Below are 10218 nucleotides of genomic sequence, written 5' to 3'. Positions count from 1 at the left end.
GAAGTAGAAGAGTCCAGGTGGAGAGCAGAAAGAGCAGTACCGAAGTTACAGGAGCAAAAGGTAAAAGAGGCTGTGTGTCTGGACTGCTCAACCGATGTGTGGGTGGAGAGCAGAATTCATGGGGAAAGTAGCAAGAATTGAGGCTGAAGAAAACAGCAGGTGCCAGGTTATGGAGGACCTTATATGCTATAGGAAATGGAGAGCCATTTTAATTTTTAAGCAAACTTTAAGCAAAGTTTAAGAATTTTAAGCAAAGTCAGGAAGAACAGAAAATTATTACAATAATACAAGTGAAAAAATGGGCCTTGAATTTATTAAGTGAAGGAGGGGTTAGGGAAAAGAAAAATAGATAGGACCGAACACTGATCATGATTGAATCTACATGATGAGGGAGGAAATCGTGTTTGTGCCTGATGATCTCTTTTCTTCAAGGTCAAGTCAGTATGGGGGAGGCTGAAAGGACAAATAAAGGTAAGAGGTGTAAATAAAGTGGTGAAGGAAACAAGGGATCTGTAGGCTTAAGCTTTATTGAAAGAATAATCAAGGACTTGCCTGGTGGTGCAGTGGTTAAGAATCCGCCTACCAATGCAGGGGACACGGTTTTGATCCCTGGTCCGGGAAGACCCCACATGCTGCGGAGCAACTAAGCCCGTGCTACAACTGAGCCTGTGCTCTAGAGCCCGCGAGCCACAACTACTGAAGCCTGCGCGCCTACAGCCCGTGCTCCACAGCAACAGAAGCCGCCGCAGTGAGAGGCCCGCGTGCCGCAACGAAGAGTGGCCCCTGCTCGCCACAACTAGAGAAAGCCAACGCGCAGCAACGAAGACCCAACACAGCCAAAAATAAGTAAATAAATTAAAAAACAGGAAGAATAATCATGCAATATTGAGGTTATAAAAGTTACTTTATTTCAAATGTGAAAATATAAAAATTACTTACATATAAAATTTAAGGATATTAAAGCATCCAAACTTTAAGTTTCAGCTTTAGTTCCTTATAAATGTACTTAATTGATGACAATATTCATAGCGGGCATAAATATAAGGAGAATTATATTTCTAAGAATTAAGACACAGGAGCAAATAATATATTCTGTTACTGATAAAAGCACAGAACAGTAGTGGTCATTGTTATAGACTTCCCAACACCCTCTCCATTCCAAAAGATTATTAGGAGACAATTGGAGGAATCTCATTGATGGTGGCAGTGACTGGGGAGAATGGCCATGCGACCATGACACGAGGAGGCATGAGGAGAGTTTTGCTGAGAGAACCTCTGAGAAAGGGTCCTTCAAAAGTCTATGAAGGAGACAGAAAAAATTGCTCATCTTCTTTCTCTGGCTGCTGCCAGGTCTGAATGGGCCCATGGAATAGCTACAGCCATAGTGAAACCAGCTTGAGAATGAAGCCAATACTAAAGGTGACAGAGAAGAGAGATGGAATGAAACCGATTCCTTGATGACATACTGAGCAGTGGAGCTCACCCTACTTGAACTTCTTGTTATGTGGGATTATAAATGTGTGGTGGTTTAAGCCATTGGAATCAGGGTTTTCTGTTACTTGCAGCCAACTAAAACAAGAATTTAAGGTAGATTAAAGGTAAACATTAACAGATGCTTACAATGTATTGAATTAAATTTTCTCCTCTTGGTAAATCAATTTCACTTACAGTCAGTTTTTATTTCATTTGAAGTTTACATAATCCCTTCCCTCCAAATTGCCATTAATCATTTTTTTTTTTTGTGCTATCACATCTAACCATCTGTCCTCTCACACAGTATTGCTGACAGAGACAAACAACAGAGGGAAGTGAAGCAGCAGCTGAATTTAGCTCTCTGTTAAGCTGCAAAGAGATTGTCTCTCTTTTATAGATGATTTGAAGGTTGTGGTAGTAAACTTTTTCTGACAGCAGCCCTATGGGAGGAAAGCATATGGAGGAAAGAATCTGACAATCTTCTAATAACTGTTTTTTTTAAAAATAAAAACAACTAAACACTTTCTTAAAACTAATAATATATCCTTCACTTACTTGCCCCCTGGCTGTATTGGGAGTATTTATATACATTTTTAATAATCTTAAATAAAAATAGTACATGCAGAGTACAAACATAGTGTCTGGAACTAGGTATTACTATTAACAGTGGTCTACTTAGAACAAAATACTGTGCTAATCTAGCGCTGAGAGTGTCCTAGTGGCCCTAAAGCAGTCACCAGTTCATCTGCTTGCCTTCCTACAGCCTGAGATTTGCTTTCCTCTTATCAATGCACTTGAAAAATTCAGTCTCTGGGCTAGTATATGTCTTTCATTTTCAGATGCAAGCAGCAACTTTGGCATTTCTTATCACAAAAAATCCGTATGAGAGAGCTGGCAGGCCCAGTGAACTTCCTGGGCGGAGAGGCTTTTCTGTCAAAGCTGGCAGGGTTTGGTCATCCACCATCTTCAGAGTTTGACCATTGAGCTGGACAGATCTGCAAAGGGGAAAGATACGTCCAAGTTAGCCAAGTTGTGTGTCTTCCACCTACTCTATAAAAGTCATGAGATCTTTTTAAGACCAAAAAATTTTTCTGTGGCAGTTTATATTATATAATTTGTATTTGAACACTATGTCAGTTAAATATTTGACCTAGATGGTCTTTAAGCTGCACTGGTAGAGTTGAGCAGTTGTGACAGAAACCATATGGCCTGCAAAGCCCCAAATATTTACTATCTGGCCCTTTACAGAAAATGGAACACATGTAACCCATACTAGGCAAGATGATGGAGTTATAAAAAGAACGAAGATGACATACTTCTGGATCTGCAGCATTTTTTTGGATGGTAAGAAACTGAAAACATTTTTATATAAAGCAAATATATAGAATGGAGTGTGAATTTCATGAATTTAACATACAAAATGACAGTCAATTTCCCATTTGTAACTATGTCCATAAACCCTCTTACTCCCCTTTTCCCAGGAGGTATGCATTCATTTTCTTAAATTGTTAAGCTATTTTGGTAGAATGTATATTGCTGTGGTGAAGCAAAAATGATTTTGTTTAGCTAAACCACAGATTCCAAAAAAATTATGTTTTCTTTGCATCTCATTGTTGGAATTTAAAATCAAAACTGAGTCAAAAAATGGAAAAAAAATTAAGGACAAGTATTATTTCTTATGCATATTTATTATTATTTAAGTCAAATTAGTACATGCTTACAGCAATAAATCTCATATAAACAAGAGCTTATGAAGAAAAGCTTTAGTCTGCTTTTAGTTCTGCTGATAGTTACTTCCATAATTCCAAATGATGCTTTTATCTCTATTATCTTTTTCTTAAATGCTTTTTACATTATGAAATTTTTATATATGAAAAAAGTTTTTTACTGTTGAAAATTTAGATTACTGTCAGAGTTTATCTATGTCATGTATATAATACATGTAACAGTACCTTGTATATAGTAAGCACTGTAAAAGTATTATCTATCATCATCATTATTATTCAGATAAATATAACAAAAGCAACCTGTTAACTCATCATAACCATTTTTAAGATTTTGATGTATATTTATTCATCTCTTTTCTATGTATGTACGTACATACATGTTTTCATTTAGACAAAAATGAGCATACAGTATATAGTCTCTTAAAAGTTGATTCTTTTTCCTGTAACACATCCTAACATTTGTTCACACCATTAAACATTCATCCACTACATCATTTTAATGGCTGCACAAGATTCAGTTGTATGAGCATATTAGTTTATTTACTTAATTGTCTAATGTTAGACATTTGATTGTTTCCAATTTAACATTATTATAAAGTTTTCTTTTCTTTTTTTTTTTTTTTTTTGTGGTACACGGGCCTCTCACTCTTGTGGCCTCTCCCGTTGCGGAGCACAGGCTCCGGACGCGCAGGCTCAGCTGCCATGGCTCACGGGCCCAGCCGCTCCGCGGCATGTGGGATCTTCCCGGACCGGGGCACGAACCCGTGTCCCCTGCATCAGCAGGCGGACTCTCAACCACTGCGCCACCAGGGAAGCCCCTAAAGTTTTCATTTTTAAAGATCTCTCACACTCTATCCTAAGTATCAGTCAGCAGAAAAACTGGTTTCCATTTAACCTTGGTTAAATGCCCAGCTCTGGGCTCTGTGCCTAAAGATGTGATAAGATAACCATGGCTGTGCTGGAGGCTAATAAGCCTGCATAGCTGTTACACTCAGCCCACATGCACCCAAGCTTTATCTTAGCACCTATATCACAGCAGTTCCTGGATGGGGTGTGGGAGGAAACGCCATGACCACCATCAGGAAACCACAGACAAAAATAGGCCTTGAAAACACCTCTAGATGGTGGTAGTAAGACCTCTTCTGCATGAAATTGAAGACCATTACAAGGGTACACAAAAAAGTCTCAGAAATGCTTTAGGAGAGGCCACAGAGTTTAAAGGTAAGTCTGATCATTGTAAATTAATACTGCTCTGGGTTAAGATGATGAAACATGGGCAAGATATTCCATCTGGCTATACTGTTTAATCACCTATAAATATAGCTAAAGGATGCTATCAATATACTGAGTGTAAGCTTAAAGCACGCAGAATATTTCCTCATCAGGCTGGGCAATGAGGGTAGGGCTTTTTTTGAGGGTAGTATCTTGTTTTATATTTTTAAGTCAGTAACATGATGACAAGAAATAGAAGACATGCTTGTCACGTTTCAGATAAATAGAGCTAGAAGGAATTATCAAGCAACAGATTTGGCAAAATTGGCGATGCTGGGCAAAATTTATCTGAGATAACTATTAAATACTGTTTTTATGTTAACATATATTCACTTCAAATATTTATTAAAAACTTACTATGCAGGGCCTTCTATGGGAACTATACAAGTTATTCAAGTAAAAAATAATTTTTTAAAGGTGATTATTATTTAACCCTCTGAGGTCATTAGCGTGAGCAAGTGTGCAGACTGTGCACTCATTAAACTTATCTGCGATGCTTTTGCAACATTTTAAAGAGGGAAAAATATAAGTAATATATACTCATCAAAGAGAACTTAGGGTAATAAAACATTATGCACAATTTCACCAATTTTCCAAGTATAAAGCATGAAACGTGTGATAAGAATGCAACAGGGTCTGGTAAATATAGCAAAGAGAAGAATCATTGAAGAAATTGGGCATATGTAGCCTGGAGAGAAGAGAGTCCAATTGTCCTTCAAATATTTGGGAGTTATTCTGGAGAAAAGGAGGTATTCAGCATTGTTCCAGATTAACAGTAGCAAACTCAAATGTCCTCAAGGGCCAAGGAAGTTACGTGTGCCAGTGCAGTAGGACAGGTTTAAGACACAGCAGGGTCACGTAGGGACTAAGGAGCACAGAAAGATGAACGACCTGTCTAAAGTAAACAACCCCAGTTCAACTCCATCGAATTGGGAAAACATCCCAGAGCTGCCAGAGCACCTATTTTCAAAGAAAAGCTAGAAATCCAGATACTTTAGTAGTTGTCAATTTTTACAACATTGACAACTAATTAAAAATAAAAATTAACACAGAATGTATGCCAACCTCCCCTAGCAGAAAAAGAGAAAAAAAAAATCCTCTAAACCCACTTGTCCACAGGCATGAGGTATAGTTTCCATCCTCCGTTCTAGAGAATAGAACTAAGAACAGCAGATGAAAGGCTTAGAGGCTCACTTTATCCTTGCCACAGAGAGCAGTCGCCAGCAGAGGCTGCAAGATCCAACAGAGGAGGAATCAAACAGAGCTGAATGGCCTTAGATACCCATCTAAAATGATCTCTTAAAACACTTCTAATTCTGCAACTATTATTCAACGACTTCAGAAAAGCTTTTCTCTTATCAGCCTCAGACAGAAATATGCAAAAAATAGCCACTTCAAAAAGGGTCAAAACCCAAATAGAGAAAAGTATCTGTTATCCAAATATACATTATTTACAATAGGGAAAAAAAAAGGTTTAAACAGTAGGAAAATAAGTAAACCATGGCATTTTATAAAACATGCAGCGGGGCTTCCCTGGTGGCGCAGTGGTTGAGAGTCCGCCTGCCAATGCAGGGGACATGGGTTCGTGCCCCGGTCCGGGAAGATCCCACATGCCGCGGAGCAGCTAGGCCCGTGAGCCATGGCTGCTAAGCCTGCGCGTCTGGAGCCTGTGCTCCGCAACAGGAGAGGCCACAACAGCGAGAGGCCCGCGTAACGCAAAAAAAAAAAAAACAAAAAAAAAAAAACATGCAGCCCATTTAGAAGACTACAAAGGCTATATATGGAAAGATACTTTGGGAAACTTGTGGGTTCCCCTTCACTTTTTCCTATTAGAGGTTATATGATTACAGTTATAGTAAAATAAAGGATAGGGAAAAAAATTAATGGTACCCAGTGTTAATAATGCTTGTCTATGGGGGATAGGACTTTGGAGAAAGCATGCTTATGGTACTTTTTCAGGTTCTGAGGCTGTCACTGAAAACATCACTCATAGAGCATTTGCAAAGATGCGAGGAGGTAGTAAGAATTTTGTAATCTCAATTTTTTATGCTTTAATGTGAGAATAGCCATGATGGAAAGAGCCCCTTCCAACACACAATGAATTTTTATTTTAATTAATTAATTTTTTTGGCTGCACCACACAGCTTGTGGGATTTTTAGTTCCCTGACTAGGGATTGAACCTGTACCCCCTGATTTGGGAGCATGGAGTCTTAACCACTGGACCATGGGGGAAGTCTCCTTCCAATACATATTAGACAGAAATCTTACAATGTTTGTGTGCCTAACTCTTAAAGGCTTATGGTCATTCTTGGGTATTCTGTTGGATTACAGGCTTTTGTAAGACATAGTCAATGACAGGCTTTTATAACTAAAATGTATTAGAACCAACTTTAAATAATTCACCTAAAAGGCACATTTCTGACCACTTTTTTCTTACTCTAACCAATAAAAACACTACTCTGATACCATAAGAGACTCACACCCAGCTCGCACCATATAATATTTTACAACAACTCCTATGCCTTTATATAGCAATTACATATAGGTATTTTTGTTTTAGTGACTGTGTTACCAAGAATTATGTCTTTTTGGAGCAAATAATCTAAATGCATTGAGTGGATCTTGATATATCAAGTTGCTCTGAAATGAAAACATTTCCCTGAGATAACTGCTAGTTTGTGGTCCCATTCTTCCGCTTTGGACTCTCTGAATGAATCACACTTGTATTAGCATGTATTCATATGTAACTTCCTGAATATTAAGAATTGTTAGAACTTGAAATAGTTGACTTTTTTTTTTTTTTGCTCCCTATCAACACATGGTATTCTGACAAACACCAATAAAATTCACTTTTGGTGAAAGTTTGAAATGAACCAAGAAAATTACTCACTTGGAAAATAAGCCATTGGGTCCTGAAGGTTTTATGAGGTATTTGTCCACTTGCTTGTCAAATAAGTGATGTGGTAACTGCAAGCGCTTGGTGACATTATGGAGGTTTAAGGCATACAGAGTTATATCTCCTTCTTTATACCTTGGGCTAAAAGCAAATGGATTAACTCAATAAAAATATTTATCTAATTTAAGCAGTTGAATAGTTGATTAAAAATATAGTCATGGACAACACTAAGTATTAGTATCTATAGTGATGATGGGCCCTCTTTGTATCCTTCCATTTATGATAATATTAGGCTACTAATGTGGTCCTATTTTGAAAACATGATAAAAATATTGCTGTTCACACTGCCATTTTCTGGGCTTTAGCACTTTGAGATCTTTGCTGCTTTGCTAGGCTGCGTTGTGAGGAAGCCAGTCAGCCCATATGCATTCAAACATAGGGAAGTTAAATGGTAAAATGGAAATTTTCAGGGTTCATGTGAATTCCTAATATAAACCATATAAACCCAGGCTTTTCCTAACCTTATGAAAAGACTGAAACAAATAAGAAAATTAAATCTACTGACACTTTTCAGAATTTTTCCACCTAAACCATTCCCCCACTTATTCCTAATGGGGCTCACTACCCAGAAACAGAGTTTCCACTCACTGAAACTGGAAACAGTATGTAGCCTTTGTAGCTAGAATTAGCATTTTAATATTATTCTATTAGGAAAGACAGACTGAAACTAAAAAGAGAAAAATCTCAGACTTAGGAACATTTTTCCTACCTAAGGCCAGAGTACTGGACTACAAAAGTCTCTATGGCCTCTCAACTCCAGAAACTGGGTTGAAACTTTTGAAAACATGAGTGTTATTGTTGTCATTGGTGTCATTTTAATTATTCTTCTTTATTAATCAGATATGATACAAAGGGATAAGTATATTCATGTAATTATTCATTCATATGAGTTCATATTCATATTTTATTCATTCATAGCCATTCAATTGATTAATCATTCATACAAAATTGGTTTTATGTGCTTCATTTGTATCATTATTTATTTAAATTCAGGATATAGTTTCATTATGGATTGTGATAATTAAATCATTGTACAAATCTTTGCTGGACTGCAAATGCCTATGTTTAGCCTTTTTTTTTTTTCATTTTTTTAGCTAGACTCTGGCACCATATCACTATGAGAATGAAAAGAAATGAAGAACAATGACACACCTTAGACCCACTGTATAGATAGAAGACAACAGTGTGTTAGAGTAGGAAGTTGTGTGCTTACTAATTAAAACTTGTTGATTGGTAAAGGGCATCTTACACACTTACTGGTTGATGTTTGTGCAATGAAGGTATACTCGAAGTTTGTTTCTGTCTGGACCTTTCACACTTGCCATTAACACATTGGTGCCCACCAGTTTCTTGAACAGAAGAGAGAGCCAATAATCCTAGTTGTAGTGATTGGGGAGGAGAGGGACAAAAATAAATCTTTACTTACTCTTTAACAAAAACAGTGTCAAGAAAATAGTTATCCTACAAAGAGTGTGACTGTTATCCTAGAGCTATTTTAAAAGGATTCATCTTTTGGTCTGCATTACCACCACGAATCTGAGGGCAATATCTTGTTTGCTGCTTTTTATCACTGGACGACTACACTTCCACAATTCAGAGTGCTAGGAGATAAATCTCAAGGATGTAACTCATTGCTCAGAGACAGTCTAAATATTCTTTGTTGTCAATCATCCAAGAATTCAAAGCTCAAAGCAAAACTTTTAGATATAGACACACACACTCACATACACACACACACGCACACACACACACACACACACAAAGCCAAGTTTTAAAAATAAAACTTCTGTTTAAGAGACTAAAACAATTTCCTCTGAAACCTTATACACCCCCAACCCCTGCCCAATAAGGCAGTGCATTATGCAGTGACCATCACTAGCTATCAAGGTCAAGAAAAGAGATAATCAGACATTATGTGTCTCTTGATGGAAGCACACACTATCACCTATGAAGAATTCTTGCAAAACAAAAAACCCCACAAAAATCAAGCCTCTGGTCTAGCTACCAGTTTACAGGAAATACAGGGGACAGAGGAACATGCTAAATGATACCACAGAAATAAATTTAGCAAAATCCATAATGTGGGAAACACTATATAACATTACCTGGTTTCTTAATAAATTCCAAGGGACAAAAAAAAGAGAGGGAGAGAGAACTTAAAGATTAACAGACTTAAGAGATATAATAAATACAATATATGGACCTTGTTTGGGTTCTGATGTGAATAAACCAACAATTAAAAACTTTTGTGACTGGGGGGTGGGGTGGTGGTGTGATGAATTGGGAGATTGGGATTGACAGGTATACACTGATGTGTATAAAATGGATGACTAATAAGAAACAAAAAAACCAAAAAAAAACCATTTGTGACAATAAGGAAAATGTGAAACACTGATTAAATATTTAATGATACTGAGAAATTATTGTTCATATTTTAAAGTATGATAATTATATTTTGTTATATTTTTACAAAGGAGATACATACTGAAATACTTATGGATAAAGTGGTATACCTGAGATTTGCTTAGAAGTAATCCAGTAGGTGGGAGGTAAAGAGTGGGTACAATTATGGATTAAACAACATTAGGGCTTCATATACTTTTCTCTCTACTTTGAAAATTTTCATAATAAAAAGTTTTGTTTTTTTTTTAAATCCACTCAATATATATATACCCCAACCCTTCCTTCTTGAGCTTGGGTAAGGTAGACTCAACAGGCAAACAGCTTTTGTTTCTCTGCTCAACTTCAAAATTCTTACTGGAGACAAGAAGAGAATCAATTAAATGTTT

General features: G+C 37.0%; 1 protein-coding gene across 3 annotated transcripts in view; it reads right to left on the bottom strand.

Moving 5' to 3' along the window:
• Positions 1-885: 885 nt before the first annotated feature.
• Positions 886-10218, bottom strand: part of HPSE (heparanase) — a 34030-nt gene continuing 24697 nt past the window's right edge. For all 3 annotated transcript variants that reach the window (XM_004282160.4, XM_033409979.2, XM_004282158.3), the window contains 3 exons: positions 8687-8805; positions 7364-7510; positions 886-2468 (listed from right to left, as the gene is read on the bottom strand). In XM_004282160.4, the coding sequence (XP_004282208.1) occupies positions 2309-2468; positions 7364-7510; positions 8687-8805 (426 nt within the window). In that variant the 3' untranslated portion in view covers positions 886-2308. The remainder of the gene's footprint in view (positions 2469-7363; positions 7511-8686; positions 8806-10218) is intronic.

This window comes from Orcinus orca, chromosome 4 (genome assembly GCF_937001465.1).
Source record: "Orcinus orca chromosome 4, mOrcOrc1.1, whole genome shotgun sequence".
Classification (NCBI taxonomy): Eukaryota; Metazoa; Chordata; class Mammalia; order Artiodactyla; family Delphinidae; genus Orcinus; species Orcinus orca.
This window is presented reverse-complemented; position numbering and strand designations above follow the sequence as displayed.